Below are 18,768 nucleotides of genomic sequence, written 5' to 3'. Positions count from 1 at the left end.
GCAGGCTGCTCTCTCACCTCGCTGATGAACACAGAGTAGCGTGCCAACATCTGCAGGCTGAGCTTCCACAGGCGGTGCGCTAACAGCGGTAAAAACAGCTGATCTGACCAGCACTTCACAAGACTGGTCCAGACCATGTGAGTGGCCAAGAGACAGAATGAGCTCCCAGCTACAAATGATTAGGCAACAAAGGTCAAGTTCCTAAGCATGTTTTTAAAAGATGCAACATCAGTGTAATTGCATTACCCAAGATTTAACCAAGATCTCTCCTAAAAGATACAATGATAGGACAGAAAGGTATTAAGCATTGCCTGAAACAAACCCTTAATACTATCTCCTCAATGCTTTAGATTTCAAATTCCACTAAAGTCTTGCTGTAGCTGTGCAGGCAAAAGCAAGAAACAAGAATTTGCCCGCAATAAAGGCAGAAACAGCTTGGCCAAGTAATCCACTTTAGGAAATAACATTTCCAAAATAATTTTTGGCAGTCTTTTGAAGAAGTTACATTAGATATCCTGGCCAGCCATAGCATAAGACTTCCTTAGCACTAAACTATTGCTCCTCTCCCAGTTATATGATATATTTGCTATAAATATTTATTTAAAACACTGTACAAATATCCATATTTAAACTTTTAATGTAGTTTACACAGTTTCACATTTGAAGCAGTTTACACAGTTTTACATTTAAAGTGGTTTACACAGTTTTAACATTTTAGAAAATACAATTAGAAAGATAAGGAATGTGTCTGCAAGTTCCAGGCCTACACCTTGAAGTGGTAAGATCTATATATTTTGTCTCCATTAGGATTTTTTTCTCCTGCTTTGCTTCAGAGGACATGTGTGGATACACACATACAGACATTTAGGTGGCCCATAGATACCTTCTTCATAAGTATTCACTTTGTTAGCTGAAATTAGTTCTTCTGATTACAATATGCTTCTAATGCATGAATCAGGTTATACTCTTCCACTCTTATTCTTCCTGTGCATACCTCCTCATCTCTTCATAAATCAATGTATGTTTTTGGGGCAGACACCAACACTATGAATGACAGCAAGCCTAAATGCTGCCAAGAGACAGCCATTTTCACCTCTACACAGTGCTACAACAATTAAGAAAAATATGCTGCAGTAACACAGCATAGCCTTTTGGCTGTCACTTAGAAGATGTCAAATGCTAACAACTCCTTCTTGCACTGAAGGGATGGTTCCATAAGTATGTCAGTGACAGCTGCTAAAGAGGGGGTTTTTAGTAAGCAAAGTGATCACTGACCAGAATTCTCACATTGCCATCTCTGTAACAATGTTTTATACTGTTTGAACAGTTAATCAGAAATAAAAAAAGCTCATATGAACCACAGGATGCATGTTACTGAATACTCAAGAGACAGAGTGAGCACTGCTGTTCATACGACTGATTCCTTTACAATAACTATTTTTTGCAATAAAAGTTTACCTGGTGCTTCCTCTAGTGTATCTGAAAGTGCTTCTTCTAAGGCCCCTGCTATTTCTCTGAATCTGTGAGAAAAAAAATTTTGAATATCACAATTCAACAGTTGCTTAAATTGATGCCTAAACATTTTTCAATGTTTACTTTAGTATTATTTCTATGTGCTATCAATGGACATACACAGATTTTAAACCTGGGGTTATTTTTGCCTAACTTAACAACAGCATTCAAACACTTGAAAGAAAACCTTTCACATTTTACAGGCATATACAAAGCTTATACTTTGGGATATTATTAAAGTTATGGATGCAAACATTATCAAAATGATAGCTCACAGAGTGACAAGTCCTCAGCTTTTCCAGGAGGGAAGTTTCCTCTTTGTTACTGTTTTTAAACTACTTTCTTTAACCTTCAGATATGTCATGTGATACCGGAGCTCCAGTTTTCTACATGTTTGTTAATGAGCAGTAACATAAGGCTCTGCAAACAATTCTGTACCTAATAAAAATCAATAGGTGTCCTCAAGGAGACCTGTTTTTTTTTTTTAATTCCCCTTTTAAAATACCCTTTTTTTAAAAATTCACCATTCAAAGCAAAAAAAAAAAAAAAAAACCCAAACCAAAATGACATCTCCAAAATTTTTTAGGTGTAACAGTAAAAGTTATTAAAACCTCTGATACTTTTCCATACTTGCATAATTTTAAGCTTTCCTGTAGAAAGGTCTGTTGTCACTGGTTTCCTCTTTTTTGCTTTTATGTGCATCATAATAACTCTAAGTCTTTCTATCAAACTTAGTAATTAAAAACCTGTAGGGTTTCTCTTAAAGTCTCTTAACCATCATTTTCAGAGAAGGACAGGAGCTTTTTTTGCTCAAACTCCTAACGGACGAGGATGGATGTTTAGCAATGGCTTCAAAACCTCAGTTCTGCCTATGCACTCCTTCCACCAACAGAGCAGTGTCTTTAAGTCATATGGTGAAAAAGATATGGGAACAGAATAAGGTTTTTAACAATGACCTAATTTTTGCTGAGTATGTCTTACAGAGGAAATAATTTCCCCAGTGTGGAGTTCACTACAGCTCCACAATCAGCCGTATTGACATAACCAAAAGAGTGAAACACAGGAAAGAGTTACTGGTGCTGTTTGTGCCAGCACTGCTACAGAATAAATGCCTGAGCATCCATCTGTTCCTCCAAGGATCATTTCTAAAGGCTTTAGTAATGGCTGAGTTTTCTGGGGAATTTCTGTAATTGAAAAAAGAAAAAAACAATCTTAAGCATAAATGCCAAAGTGTGAGATAACAGTTCAATCAAAATCTTGTATGACATAAAGGATATTAACACACATCAAGAAAAAGCTTCCCTGATATATATAATTAATATGTTTTATTATTTTCACAATTATGCACTACAGAATTCACGGGCACTTCCAAAGTTAGATTTTTCCAATATAAAGGAATACTATCATTGAAAATGAATGTTTGAATGTTATCCAAACATTTCTCAAAATAGTACACTATTCAGACTTACAGTAATCTTGGATTGAAAGAAAATGATTTTTTAAAAGTGTTTTACTCAATCAGAGCTCAGAATACCTAATGGGAAACATTTTGAAGAGAAATATGCTGAAGCTCCATTGCAATTTTATGAGCAAGATTATCAAAGTTTGATCAATTGGTCTCCACTAGAAAAGCTGGACTTGAAACAAAAAGGGCAATTAATGATACATATCTGTTAAAAGGTTCATAATGGCTGCAGTTCCACAGACACTTTTAGTCTCTGCACCACTATGTAGTGAATTCTCCTGCCCCTTCCCTTGGGCAGCGAGAATATTTTTACAGTTAAGTGGTTTGGGGAAATTGACTGGTGTTGAAAATCAGTCTTTTTTTTTTTTTTTTTCTGAGTAACAGGTCCTTATCAGGTCACTACACAACTGCAGGAGTAGATGTGCAAGCAAAAAACTAAATCAGGGTATTGGATATTGTGACTACAACTTTACAAAACAACATGAACCACCAAAATATTAAGACCCAGCTCCCAGCCCCATGTTCTTGTCACTTATATTAACTCTACCACTCATAAGATCCCTGGATAGAATTTTTCAGCACAAGTGTAGACTCACTCTGGATTAAATAAACTGTATAAATGTGGTAGTGTTATTGCCAATTACAGAATTGTGCAATAAAAAAGGCCACTAAAGTGATCCAGGTTAAAAATAAACATCAATTTCTCTCCCCCCTCTTTTGGAAATTCCACATTATGTTTGTTTGGTTTTTTTTAAGAGGCTGTCAGAAAGCTTTGGACCAAGAGAGATCCCACTTGGCACAGCTGGGTCATAACAGACTTCATTAATGGTTCTGTTCCTTGCCCTGAAGGGTTGCTCTCCAGCCCTACAATCAGACATGTAGTCTACACTTTCTAAAAATACAGTTTTACATTCTATTTTGTTCATTAAAATTCTAACATTACTAGAATTAAAAAAGAGCTTTCTTGGGTTTCTCTGTCCTTTTCTAGCTGCAAGGTCTGTAAAAGAAAATATTACAGATACATCAGACCTGCTACTAAAATATCCTAGAAGTTATTACTTAGCTCCTTAGGAACAGGGAATAGGAGGACAATCTTTGGGAAGGCAAGGCTACAATTTAAGGAGTACATCCTGTGAGACAAAAAGAATGCCAGAAACACGGCTAGGTCTGGAAAAGCTGTAAGTTCTTAAGTCTTTTAGTTCTATACCTCTAAGAAAAAAAGACTTCTTCCCTCACAGTAAGTATTCCTCTGGATTTGCATATGCAGCATTCAACATACAGCTTAGTTTCAGGGACACTGGAGAAAAATAATTTGAAACAAGAATTCAAGACTTATTTAGATCTGTTCCTGAAAGTCTTAGGAGCAGCTTATCAAATCTGGAGTAACAACACAGTACATATTGAAGAGCAGTTATGTGGTTTTCTGCTAAATTGTTGAAAGATATATAAAAGTTACTTCACGTAATTAAATTCTTAGTTTGATTTCCGCTATGATTTGTTGACAAGTGAGACTTTGAACAACGATGATGTGTGACCTTAAGCCAGATCATTTTGCTATAACTATGGCAGCAGACTTTCTCAGGCATTTTCCCGGGGAAAGCTGTGAGAAGATTAAAGAAAGAACGAGAAACAATTCTTATCTCCACTTGTTGCACCTGCTGTTGTGCAGATGTAGAATGTGTCATGGAGATTTGTTTACCAAAGAGTGATTTCTTAATTAGACACTAGATAGTGTTTAGATTAATTGACCAATTAGGTCAAAGCTGTATTGGAGTGGCTGTAAAAGTTGCTGAGTTTCTTAGTAAGTATAGAATAATATAGTATATTATAGAATAAGTATAGAATAATATAGTATAAGATAATATAATAAAGCAATTGATCAGCCTTCTACTCTACTGATCATAGAGTCAATGCTAATTATTACCCAGCTGGGAGCCTGCGGTGACAACTAACCTCTGTTTTTGAAAGAGTGAACAAAAAAATGCATGCCAACCTTATTTGAAAATATACAGGCAAATTCCATTTGTTGTTAAAGCTGTGGTAAGAGGGATGAGCTCTTAATCGCTTCACGCTGGCTTGGGAGCCACACTGCCGTTCAAATTTCCGTACGAAATCCATACTGGTGGTGTACTTCTGCAGGAAGAGAAAGAGCATTCTGATCACACACAGGCTCCCAGAAAGCAAGGAAGGCCACCACCTATTCAGCAGAACCCTTGTACCATGCTACAACTAAGCTTGAGGTTCCGGATGGGCAGACACTAACCCTCATCACCTAATCACACAAGGCTAAAAGCCTGGACTGCGGAGACATCAAAACCAAATTAACTTCAAAGTGTTACTCTATAGTAAGGACACTTCTAAAAAGCGTAAAACTGTCCAAGCACGCTGATAAAGCAGAACTGATTAGAGATTCATGATTATTTCTGAGCTCAATCACTGGCGTGGTGCTGCACAGTACTAACAGAGTCAGGTGCAGCAGATAAAACTACACAACAAGGAGAAATAATCAGGAACGAAACTCAGAAGTACACATAGCCAACTGCACACGAGAATGGAAGCACAATATCTTTGTCTGTTACACAGGACCTGTATTATAAGATTTCCTAGAGCTGTTTCCCTAAAAATGTTTTGCAAATATCAAATATATGCAGAAGAACTTAAAAGTATTTCAGATAAACTAGATTCATCCAGTGCATACTTCTAGTAAGATGTTTATGAATAGTATTAAGTTGGTTGCAAGCAAAAAAAAATTACATTAATCCCGAAACATACTGTGGATTTGGTCTCAACAGTATGAGAACACTGAAAATAATTAAATAATAAATTAAATCACGTACAAAGCAGGAAGCCAAACACTTGATGAAAATCAGAAGTAAAACAGCCCAAAAAATGTTACTTCATACAAAACAGACCTCACTAACAGACCACAAAACTTACATAAATAAATTTAAAATCAAAAAACAACTGCAGTTAAAATTATTTCTATGAACTGAAAACTAGTTTGATTTCTGTGCAAGTTTCTTCTATTAAAAAAAATAGGAAACAGCCATAAAACCTATAATATATTCTCACAAATCCACTACTGAATTAACGAAATAAGCCTGACAATCTCTCAGTGCTTCTGACTTCACTGCAAGATTAGGGTTCAATCCACAAGCCAGACCACTATGGGAGCAATGTGATTTTGCCTCTTGTGAAGCAGTAAAACATTATCAGGAGAAGGCCCTGTGTTGCTGCTTAGAGGGCTTGCTCTCAAAAGCTCTTCTGTGAACAAAGGACATGAACTGCCACAGGGATGCTCTTGTATTGTGTATCTCAGTAAGTTCATAACTTTCTGTTAAAGGTATAATTATGGAATACCTTTCTTGTGACGTGGTAGTTTCAGTGTCAAGATAGTACTCTGGAAAATGCACACAAAAGCTTTTAAGTAACTACTTTTCTCCTAACCTGGCTGTATTTATAACACAAGGGACCCATAAAGGAATGGGAGTTAGACCCAGACTGAATGACAGATTAGCTCTCTTTCAGGCCTCCTTTCTTAGATAATAAACCCAGCACTGTAAAAAGGCAAACAAGCTGTTAATGCTCTGCTACCCTAAGTGTAAGTCAGAGATATAAATCAAACACCCTGTAAAGACCTCTCACTTTCAAAATAGAAGGCACCTCAAGAGATATTTATCTTAATATTGAGAACACTATATCCAGGAGTGGGAATTAACTGCAAGACTGGTTCCTATTTCAGGTTCTAGGATTGGATTGTTGACTGCACAGTTATTTAAGAGCAGTAAAATCGGGCACCAAAATGGAGCAATTTCCAAACAGGGAAATCCAAACTTAATCTCAAATTAATGTTTAGCGATAAAAAAGTATTGTTTTCAAATACCCATAAATCTAGACATCTAACTCAAATAAAGGTGCATCACAACCTGAAACAATTTTTAAAAGCCACCTCACACAAACACTTATTTTAACATACTTAACATTGCCAGTCTGATTTTTAAAGGATTTTAAACAAATGTTTCAATCCCTCTGTCTCCTCTACACCTAAAAACCCCGTAACAGAATACACTGCATATTCAAACTTTTCAGCATTAAACCTATACATAGGTACATATGCAAATAAACATTGAGAAAACAAACTTGTTCTGCATTTCTATCAACCTAGAAAATGGAGAAGAAAAAATATTGTCTAAAATCTGTGTAGCATTACTTGGCTCATCATCAGTGCAAAAACAATTTTAAAAGGCTTTCCCTTCCCTCTCAATTCAGAACTATTAATCTTTGGATAGGTGTAATAGCATTTTTACACTTAGTATTTCAACTTTGTATTGATTTTAAAGTAAAATATTTTCATGATTTTAATGACTATGAGTCACTTAAGTAGTCAAAAGCAGTCTGGAAAGTACTTGGGACTTACTATGTGATTCACCTGGAAGTCATGGGTGGGTGCTGGGTTTTCATGGTTTGTTTTGTTGTTTTGGTTTTTTTTGGGGGGTTTTTTTTGGGCTTTTTTGGGGGGGTGTTTTGGGGTTTTTTTGTTTGTTTGTTTTTTTTTTTGTTTGTTTTTTTTTTTTTTTTGCTGGGTGTTTTTTAAATAAATGCAATGCCTTTGTTGGCCAGTATCAGTGTAATGCAAGACAGGCCTTTCAAGCAAATCCAGCTTTTCTGAAGACACAATACATTCCTGTACATCATGCAGCACAGTACAGAAAAAAACTAACAAGGCTCACAATCTGCAGTATGTAGGGCATAAGGTGAAAGCTTGAAGAAGTTTTTACCTTCTAAAACTTCACGGTAAACTAAGAATTCTCATGAAGGAGGAGGAACACATTATGGTGTCACTTGCATGGCACTACCACAGCTTTCTTCAACATCCATGTAATTTGCTTCTTATTCAGAGACAGCACTGCAAACAAACTCTGTCATGCCTACCTGCCTTCACTTATTCAATCTATCTGTACCAAAGAGATCTTAAACCCAAAGAAAAAATACCTAAGTGTTTAGTAAAAACAGTTTTGCAGGAACACGTAAAAAATCACATGCCTTATAAACATCTACTGCCAAGCCAGCATTTCTTTAATTAATCTGTCCTGATACACCAACAATGCCTTCCTTCAGACAATTTATCCCTGCCTCCCATCTCTATCTTGAAAATAAAATGTTTCACGCTAATCACAAATCAAACTGCCAGGGGAAAGAAACCCAAATTTGTCAGTAATCATGGTTAAACACAAGCAGACAGTACACGAGGAAAAGCAGAGTTCATATTTTTACTTGTGACATACTGTAAAGCACTGCCAGAGCCAATCTTGAAACTAGACCAAGAAATCTATTTCACCATTAGTAAAAGATGATGTTTTAGAGACAGAGCAGCAGTACCAATGAAGAAAATACAAGAGTGACAAGTACTTTCAATTCATTCTTTAAAGTAACCTTGTGATACCAGAGAAATACTATCTCTGTTTTCTAAACCTGATGGCGCTGTCAAATATTTTCAGGTTTTAGTTGACTTGTGTATAAATATAACAATCTGCAGTAGTGCAAGAGAGCAAAAGCTAAAACAAGCAAGTGAAACAAAGGATTTTTTTAATCTTCCCATAGTAAAAAAATAAGTTGCAACCCAGGTATTTAATTAATATGACAGCTCCTGCTATACAGAAGTTCTAGACTTGAGTGAACACTGGAGTCATCCACCCCCACCTTCAATAACATTGCAATTCTACTCCCAAAATAAACACTAGTTCATCTGACTAAATAGCATCCAATAACTTCTGTATGAGCTCTCCTAACAAATTTGAGGGGAGAATTAATTCCTATGAAAATTGAACCAAGTGGTTTGAGATAACGTCCTCTTCCAAGTCATGCAACAACACAAATTTAGACAAAAGCAGCAGGGGGGAAGAAGCTAGAGAACATGACTCTTTCAATTCTCGTGTCTGTCACAGAAATTAGAAATGGAAAAAATTAAAATTAATTACCTCATGAAACACATCTGGGTTTCCAGGGTTAAAAAGTGATGGTAATTTCTCTTCTAAACCACGTACTATTTCTGGCCACACCGAATTCACTAAGAAATCATATCCAGGAACAATATCTGCTTTTTCACTGTAAAACAACAGCAATTATTCCATGGTTATATTTTACCACCAGGCTTCTATCTGGAGACAGGAATCACTAAAAATTAGATGCACTGCACTATACAAAATGCAACAAATTTTTTTTTCATATTTATACTAATTCCCTAAACTGTTCTTCCTTTGAAGATTCCTTATCTGATTCCACAGTCTCATCAAATCCAAGGTGTTTTTTTGTAACTCTCAAAGTGTTTTAAAAATTTATCAGTTATATATTTTGCAAGTGTGTACTGAAAAATCAGTACATTTCAGCTGAGAAATCCTATTATTATTGGTATAATTCAAGTTTTAATAGCTCCAAACTTCCAAGACCTACCAAGCAGGAATAATGTGACTAATGCAATGAAAATAAGAACTTTTTCCTAATTGATCCAAACTAATTTATACATATTGTGTTTGATCAAAAGATTAAAAGCTACCTTGATTATGAAAACCTAAGAATTGAGAGAAGAGATAAAAGCATTCAATTCCAATTTAGTACACCGCACTACAAAGTAGAAACATTCAATTATTAAGAAGAACAATTATAACTTGCTGAGGGATTAAAAGAATTAAAATGTTAGTAAAACTTAGGAGTCATTAAAAGCTCAGCAATGGATGACTAATTAGAAAAGTAATTCTGCAGTCCCTAGGGGCTACATCCATAGTTCTGCGAATTACAGCAGTCTGCTGTATTAACCATCCTGCACACAGATGAACAAATGGATACAATTCAGTATCCCTAAATTATTTAAGCTTGAAAAACAGGCAATTTAATTGCATAAGGAATTAAGCACTTTTTGAGAACACAGTGGAAGCACAAATAAATTAAACCTGTAGTTTCAGTACATGCAATAAATCAGTCAAACCTCTGAGGACCATCCCCACTTTCCTGATGTACACTAACAACTCAATAACTTCTGAACTTATATTTTAATAGCTTTATTATGCTCTTCTCTTTGGATGAAGTGTACAATCATATTTAATGGATTCAAAAAACTAAGTTATCTGATACACTGTACTATGCACAGGACTCAGTTCTACTACTGAAATACAGGATTGTCTTTGCTTCCTCTGAAGGTCTGGGCTGCAGCACCAGTAAAGTTTGTTCACTATTTTGTTTTAAAAAACAAAGGCATGAGATACAAATCAAACTTGACTACGATTCTTCAGGAAAGGCCAGATAAGTCATTAGTGCATGAAAGCTGATAATGCAAAGGATTTCAAAGCATATGATACTTGTAACTTCAGTGCAGCTGAGAAGCCCATGAAATTCACCTGGAAACTGCTCCCCCTGTAACTTCCCGCAGGAGACGGCAATGATGAGGAACAAACTCCAACAGCCTATTGTACATAGCCTGAAGGCCATTAGGGTGAGATTGCACATACTGCTCCACCATCACCTGCCAGGAACAGTTCAACGTTAAATGCCAGAAAAGTGAATATAAAAAGTGCTGTAATGCAAGACTCACAAAACTCTTAATGCTATAACCTCAAATATTGGGATAGTCAGTATATTACTTTTTTTTCATTATATTTTCCAAGTATAACTTGCCAGCTTGAATTATTAAGTCCTTTAAAGCAGCACTCTTAACTGCCAAGACTGGCCCCAAAAATGGGAAGGAGATCCTTTGTTTTAAATGTGAGCCACTGTGTCTGGCTCCCAACCCACTGCCACATCACTGTCACCTGAAGCAGTCTGTCAAGTTAAACAGGCAACTGGTAAAAGCTAATCAAACTCAGAATAAAGTAAAAACCCCTTCTAAATTTTGAGGTGGTTGATCCAATCCCAAATACAGACAAGCCAAAGCAACGCATCTTCTGTGACATTGCTAAGTCTTTAATGTAGTTAGCAAATAAGTTTGTCTGGACAGTGCCTCATACTCAGTGAAAATGGATAATCTCTGCCATAAAGAGAAGGAAGACGGTAGGAAAAGAACAATAGCTTGTTTCTTGGTATTCTTCCACATGTCTGAACACATTTGCCTCTTGCTACATAAACAAGTGGCATGGTGCAGAAGTGGTGAAAGAATAGACCCTGAGAAAACTGAGGGAGAGTGACATGTCCCACACTGTAGCAGCTGTTACAGCACTTCGCAGACACCCAATGGAAACCTGTCCTAAATGGGAGAGGTTTGATTTTTTGATTCTTTAGCCCAAGAAAAATGGAGGTAAGAAAAATAATCCACACTGGATGTAACCTGCAATTGGTGACAGGCAGGTAAGAGAATTCCTCCATCCTTTTTTTCTTAAATAGCAAATTGACATTTTGCTGTGGCTCACTTCTCCTGTTCTCTCCACAAAGATATTTTGAAGCTGCTAACAAAAGCTGGAGGTTCACAGGAAAAATAAGCATGTTTGGAAAACAAATGGAATTTTTTATGGATGTTATCTTACCTCATCTACATAAGGTTTTACAAGCACTTGACCAACTAATGCCTCTGCATCTCGTGTTTTATCAATTGTTGCATAAGTGCGTAGACAGTGGCGTATTATGTCAACATTTGACGTTTGAAGGCCTTCCAAGAGCAGCCCTTCCAGAGACTGCTGCAACATGGCTGTTATTCCAGCTATACGCTACAAAGAGAAAGAAAATATAGTCATGAAAAGCCAAAATCAAAGCCTGTCATCATTGTTGAAGTAAATTCATCCAGATGTACCTAACTCAGCTTTCTATCCTTACTTGAAAAGTACAAGAATTTGATAACTGCCAGTGTTGAATGACCATTAACACAATTTTAATGGGTTACTGACGCTATATAAGATAGGATTTATTATAATAAAGCTAAAGGCAATTGTTATCTTCTATATATATTTTAAGTTATATAGTAAGTTATATCAGGTCTGCTTTATCCTGAGGCAATAAGTCAATAATTGTTCCTTGTTCAACTGAACCAGTAAGTGACAATAAACAAAAGATTTACAGTAAGTGACCAGGGATAACAATTGTAGCATTTATCCCTCCCTGTCAGAGACTAAACAGCATGTACCCAGCACTACTTGTCGAATTACCACAAACCAATGACACTGAGCGACACAAGCAAACACCAAACAAATTACATTCCTTCCGGCTTCTGCCAAACAGCTTCTTCAGTCTACACATATTCTACTTTTTGCAAACCATTTTTCCTGATCTCCCATGACATCTCTTCTACTAGATCCGACTCATCGCTACACTACCTGCAGATCTACTCCTGGCCCAAGATGGTCCCTGTAACTCTGCATTTGAAAGAAGTTCAGCAACACACATTACGGTAGTCAGAGTTGAACTAAGAATATAGCTTCTCTCCCTTTTTACATGCTGTATTGTGTCCATCCATCCTAAAATGATTCATGTACTGAACATGCAAAGTCAGGAACCCAGTTGCTGACTGGTCATGAAAGCTACATTCTGACGAGCCTTAGCAACAACAGGTACAGGACAGAAGTCCTGGCAAACACCATTAAGGAAGCCACGTGACAAATGTTCTCCCACATGACAAATATTCTCCCACCACATACACTACTCTGCTGCTCATGCTCACTGCTGCTATTATCCAAGTTTGATAACCCTGTGGCCAGAGCAGTCTTGTAAACTGTCCACATAACAACATGATTCCATGGATATCTGGAGCTGAAACAAGTTTATATTGCCAACAGGCAGAGGCACAAACTGGAACTCTGAACTACCTCAATAGCTTGAAAGCCACTAAGAATGACACCCTCATGCTAATCAGCTTAAAGCATTACCCCATCTCTATATTCTCAGCTTTCTTTAAGCACAAGTTTTCATTTATTCCATCTCCCCACTGAATGAACAGAAGAAAAAAATCCCACCAAAACATCAATTAATATTTTACAGTAGGTGAAAGAGTACCCTGGGAGATTAGTAATGGCCAGCATAATTTCATGAGAAGACAAACTCGAATATATTCAAGCCAGCCCCTGTGTAGGCACATTCCATTTATGTTCTGGTCTGTACACTACAGCTAACAAAGCCAACATAAATCTCTAGAATGAGGCCTCAGTATCAGTAAGCAGATGAATTGCAAAATACATTAGGCTGACAAAAACATCTGTCGTATTTCCTACTCTTATTCTCAGTAATTTATCCTAAAGAAGTACACAAACGGCATAAATCCTCAGAAAAAGCAATAGTTCCAGTCAACTGATAAAAATGACCTCATGAAACCCATTTTTCTCCATAAATTAATTCAATAAAACTCTGTGGAAACAGGCATTTGTCTTCCACTTATACTGGTTTTGCTTGACTGTGCAAGTGTTAAGTGTCATGCAATACTTACTGGTCTCACTTTGTCTAAAAGGGGCATTCCTTTGCTTTGTACTGCATGAAATTGTAGTTGATTAAATTCTGTGGCAATTCTCTCTAAAACTTGTCCAGTTAGAAGTGGACTAGAAGAGACATGATACAAAATGAGAATACACAGTTAGATCCTTTCAAACCAACTCACTCTCATCTGTAACAGATAGATAGAGCTCTCCCTCAATTTTTTGTAGTTTAAATATTTTGAATTCTGATAGGTACTACTATAATTATTGCAATCAAGCAATAATGATCTGGAGCACACTACATGATTAGCGTTGTTTTGCAGCTCTAACATGAAGTGGGTGAAGCAGAAGCTGAGAGGAGCATAAGCTCTTGCCTCAGCAGTATGAAGCACTTTCTTCTAGATGGCAGTTTTGTTATCACGTGAAAAGTCAGTCTTAAGAGAGCTCAGCAACTGCACCAGGTGACCTTCGCCATCCAGATTTGTTTCTTTCTTACTCTGTCATACAGTAAAACTAATGATAGTTATCTCTAGAGAAACAGTCCTGCCCTTCTCAAGTCCACACAATCCCAATAATGAGGCGAATTTTCAGTTGTTCAAGTATGATCTTAACTGCACACTTAATTCTGCAAAGTGCCTCATGTGACTGAAAACATCTGCTTTTGTCCCTCTAGATATCAACCTACTTTCTGGTACAGCTAACCCCCACTACCATGTGATCCAGCACACTGAGCTGAAGAGACAGTCTCACACTGTGCCTTCCCTCCAGCTTAAATTGTACTTGCATCCCAGTCAAGCCTTTCAAGTGCATGACTGGTACATCAGTTCCAAAACTGGCTGATCGACATCCTGCAATCCTCAGCAAAGGCAGAGGAAGAAGTTTGACTGGAATTTGTCACAAACCTTCCTTGTACTAGGTTTGCCTTGCCTGCCTTCAGCTATTCTTGCAGCAGTCCTTTCACTTACACATAAGCAGGGAAAACAAGAAAAACTATTTTGTTTCACTTACAAATGACATCAGAATAAACTATAGAGAGTATTTCAGACGTGACAGGACTACTGACTTCTAATAAAATAAAGAAAAATAAAATAACTGCACACTAACTTCACAAAGCTTCCTTACTGAAAGCACCATGAGTAACTTTGGAGTCTGAGTTACACATTCTGTGAATGACTGGCTTGCGGAAGACTAAAACCAAGAAAATACTAAAATTACAGTAATTTATTCCATCAGAGTTACATTTCTAAAGATACAGCCTACTGCTTCTACATTTGCCTTCAACAACACCATGAAATTAAGTTAGTCCCATCAATTACAAACAAAACTGAACATTACATTTTTTTTTACCTGTTTCCCTCTAATGAGGACAATTCTTTAGTGCCTTGGGAATGTAGAATCTTCTCAATTTTCTCAACAGACTGAATAACATGAATAAGTCTCAGGACACACATCTGTAATTAAAGAAAGATTTTTTCGTGTCTAACCCCAATCCCCACTGACATCACCTAAAGAAAATATTTTAGATGGTTTCTTAGTTCTTTGGTTTTTTTCAGTTTTAAGTTTTCTCCCTTTATCTTAACACTTGAGTCATGTTTCAGTTGAAGTACTGCTCACATAAGTCCATAACACACCACAAATAAATGTTTGTCACAGATGCAGGACAGCTGTTCCTATCCCTGATGTTTTTCAAAGTTAAGCACAAAGATAAATGTTAGTGTGTCTCCTGCCCATAAAAATTTAACAGCTGTACTTCAATTCCATTCATAATAAGTAAGTTTATATGCTACTGCAGTCAGAAACAAGAGTAACTATAATAAAAAAAAATCCAACTAAATCAAACATATGTTTTGGGCAACTACAGTAAAACAAAGATTTATGATCAACTAGACACTGTAAAATATGAAGTCTGTCAACCAAAATGTCAATACATTTTTCAAGTACAAAATCCTGCACTGTTCATCTAGACAGCCTAGAACTTTCTAAATTTCATTTTCTCTGGGTTAATGGCAAAATCAAAGTCATCCTAAGGATGATCTTTTAAAGGTGGTAATTTATCTGTTGTACCTTTTTTCTTCTAATGTCTTCTTGTTTAGTCATCCGGTCATCTACTGCTTGAATTCCTTCACTGACACATGACTTAAGACTCTGTGAGAGAAAAAGTCAGTATGTGAAGCATGTTTCCCATTTAAGGGTTGGAAAAAAAAACTAAAAAAAAATAATCTAAACTTAAAATACAGATTAATAAGATTATGAGACTAATAAAAGCTACAGTACATCAAGTGAAAAAGCCATAAATACAACTAAGTAACTGAAAGCAGAACATGCTCCCTAGGTATTGCCACTGCAAATACAATTATTTCCACGGCTCTTTTAGTACCTTAGAGAGAACAAATTACCTTTGCCTAAAAACAGGCAATCAACTCACTATGTTTTTATGTCTTGCAACTGAAGTTATAAATCACTTTTAAATAGTATTTTTCATGTAATAAGGATTTCTCTGTGCTAGCTGACCCTGTTTTCTGTGAGACACGAAGGGTGTGATATTTTGAAGGCACATTTATGCAGCAAGCATCCCTTTGAAATGGCTGCCAAGATGATCATCAAAAATTGCCCCTTCCTATAAATACTAAGTCAGTGTGGCAGAGCCAGAATAAGATCCACTTTCAAGAGGGTGATGTTTTATGGGTAAAACACAAACTGAGAAAAGTAAGTCCAAAAAGGGACTGTGCTGCATCTGAATTTTCTACCACCTTTAAGTTATTCAAATATTAAAACAGCTCCAAGATACCTCCATAGACTTGTCTTGCAAGAGTTTATTCACTTGTCAAATTTTAGAAACTCTTTATCTCTTGGTTGAAATGCACTACAGGAAACAAAAATTTACTGCAATACACGTGCCTCAAAACACAATGCTTTTCCTACTAGCAATGTAAGTCATCAGTTTTCAAAGAGTTTATTGTAACAAATATTAACTTGAGTAGAAGACGTTCTGTACATCATATGAGAACGAGCTGAAGTTTATCAAGCTGTTGACAATGATTGTTTTGAACATACCATAACTTCTTCTCTTAACTGTCCCAAGGGTACTGAAAGCTGATTGAGAGCCTTGTCCATGCCAACCTAAAGAAATTACCACAAACACATTTATTACTTTTATTACAAGATCATATGTGAATTACTGACAAAGCCCATCATTTTACAGATACTGAAAGAGAACTGAGAAAACATAACTTTCTTTATAATTTACAGTTTTTAATTCAATGCAAAAATATGTTACCTCAAATACAAGCATAAAGATGTAAGACTGCTTTAACACAAAGCCAAAAGATAAACAAAATTTCCTCCTATGGAAATTTTTCCTCTCAGAAGTATGTTAAGTCTCAGTCTTTGAATCTGTATAAATGGAACAATTACAATTTTCAGACACGTAGTTGGGGATTTTTTAAGATACTTTGACTGTACAAAAAGTTTAAAGATTTCTAGAAGAATCCTTCAGAACAGGCTTAGTTGTAGCATTGCTATTCTATTATAATAATTTATTTCCTTCAATTTTAAAAGTGCTGACAGTCTGAAACAAAGTTTGCCCTGAGTCTAACTCCCTAACAAATCAGCTTTTCAAGACAAAACGCATACATCTAAAACATTTACTAAAGGCCAACAGCAATTCTGCACAGGAATTCTGTAAATTCTACAGGAATGGTGTCTCAGTGCAAGAATTAGAGACCTCAGTTTAAGAGGCCTTAAATCATAAAATGCCAAAATAAAAGCCAAATACTTTTCATATGAAAAATAAAAATCCCACTGAACCACATTAAGCCTGAACTGCACAATACAACCAGTAACACTTACTAGATTTGTTGAGAGATTAACAAAATCTGCATAGTCCTTATTTATGAGTTCTACCATAGCAGTTTTAAGGAGTTTGTAATAGAGCTCCAGATCCTCTCTGAGCTCTTCCAACTGCACACGTTTCCTGCAGTCTGACACAAAGTGATCAACATCAAAATCCGCCTGAAACAGGAAAGAGAGAAGGATGTAAGTAAACAGTTCACACAAGGAACACACCCAAAATAAAGTACTCCATATGTCTGTGAATTCACCAAACTAAAGCCCTAGTGGGCAAAAGGCTTCTTAACGCAGAAGTTAAACTCTCGGTTTTTAGGCTGAAAAGCACAGTGTCGTGGGGCTGAATATCCAAAGATCAGCTCTCCAAAATACAGGAGACTTAAAAACACAAACAAAGCACGAAACACAGCAGCCAAGGGTCGAAATTCAGTACTGAGAACTAATCTACGCTCTCCAAGCAGCGAGGCCTCTCGCTCCCGTCAGTCTCAGAGCCCGGCCCTACCTGGACGCGGTCGCCTCCCGGATCCCCCCGTCAGTGACAGGGCGCTTCCCCGCGGCGCTTCCCGCAGCCCCCGGCCGGGGGAAAGGCCGTGGCGGAGCGCTAAAATCCCGACCAAGGCTCCGGGCCGCTCTCTCCCGCAGGGAGCCCGCCACTCCCATCCTCAGGAGGCCCCTCGCCCTTCCACAACCCTCCGGCGGCCCCCGGCGCACCTTCATGAACTCGTCCTTGTCGAAGCAGAGGTTCTCGGGGCCCCGCGGCAGGTTCATCTTGGCCTCCATGCCGGGCCCGGCGCCCGCACCGCCCGCTCGGCCAGCGCGGCACTGCCGAGCGCGGCCGCCGCCGCAGCGCCCCCTGGAGGGCTCCGGGCGGCGCTGCGGGCGGGTCCCGTCGGGCGGCGTGTGGGGCACGGCCGTTCGGAGCCGGCCTGCCCAGGCTCCGCGGGGGACGGCCGGGAGTCACGGGGGTCTCTGGGATCATCGAGCCCAACGTGTGACTGAACGCCGCTGTGGCAATTTCGTCATGGCGTTGAGTGCCACGTCCAGTCTTTTCTTAAACACCTCCAGAGACAGTGACTCCACCACTTCCCTAGGCAGCCCAATCCAATGTCCACGCACTCTTCCAGTGAAGAAAATCCTTCTCAATGTCCAATCTAAACTTTCCGTGGCGCAGATTGAGGCCATTTCCTCTCATCCTGTCGCTGGTTACCTGGAAGAATAGGCTGACACCCCCACCTCCTTTGGGCAGTCGCAGAGAGGAGTAGTGAGGTCCCCCCGAGACTCCTTTTCTCCAGGCTAAACACTCCCAGCTCCCTCAGCTGCTCCTCACGGGACTTATGCTTCAGATCCTTCACCAGCTCCATCACCCTTCTCTGGACACACTCCAGCACCTCAATGTCCTTCCTGAACAGAGAAGCCCAGAACTAGTCACTGAAATCAAGGTGCAGCCTCACCAGTGCCAAGGACAGAGGGGCAATCACTGCCCCAGTCCTGCTGAGCACACTCTTAGTGATAGAGGCCAGGATGCCATCCGCCTTCTTGGCCACCTGGGCACGCACTGGCTCA

The 18,768-nt window shown here is 38.1% G+C and overlaps 1 protein-coding gene across 3 annotated transcripts in view; it reads right to left on the bottom strand.

Annotated features, from left to right (window-relative positions):
* Positions 1-18,075, bottom strand: part of COG2 (component of oligomeric golgi complex 2) — a 32,951-nt gene extending 14,876 nt beyond the window's left edge. For all 3 annotated transcript variants that reach the window (XR_010997397.1, XM_068185101.1, XM_068185102.1), the window contains exons 1-12: positions 17,917-18,075; positions 17,209-17,370; positions 16,414-16,479; positions 15,424-15,504; positions 14,707-14,810; positions 13,374-13,482; positions 11,488-11,667; positions 10,369-10,493; positions 8,956-9,082; positions 4,971-5,110; positions 1,459-1,520; positions 18-169 (exon numbers count right to left, since the gene is read on the bottom strand). Coding sequence is in view for 2 of the 3 variants with exons in the window: in XM_068185101.1 (XP_068041202.1) it covers positions 18-169; positions 1,459-1,520; positions 4,971-5,110; positions 8,956-9,082; positions 10,369-10,493; positions 11,488-11,667; positions 13,374-13,482; positions 14,707-14,810; positions 15,424-15,504; positions 16,414-16,479; positions 17,209-17,370; positions 17,917-17,985 (1,377 nt within the window). In the remaining variant the exon portion in view is untranslated. The remainder of the gene's footprint in view (positions 1-17; positions 170-1,458; positions 1,521-4,970; positions 5,111-8,955; positions 9,083-10,368; positions 10,494-11,487; positions 11,668-13,373; positions 13,483-14,706; positions 14,811-15,423; positions 15,505-16,413; positions 16,480-17,208; positions 17,371-17,916) is intronic.
* Between the last annotated feature and the right edge of the window lie 693 nt (positions 18,076-18,768).

Source organism: Anomalospiza imberbis, chromosome 3 (assembly GCF_031753505.1).
Source record: "Anomalospiza imberbis isolate Cuckoo-Finch-1a 21T00152 chromosome 3, ASM3175350v1, whole genome shotgun sequence".
NCBI classification, from domain to species: domain Eukaryota; kingdom Metazoa; phylum Chordata; class Aves; order Passeriformes; family Viduidae; genus Anomalospiza; species Anomalospiza imberbis.
The sequence above is the reverse complement of the archived record's forward strand: the minus strand, read 5'-3'. Positions and strand labels throughout refer to the sequence as shown.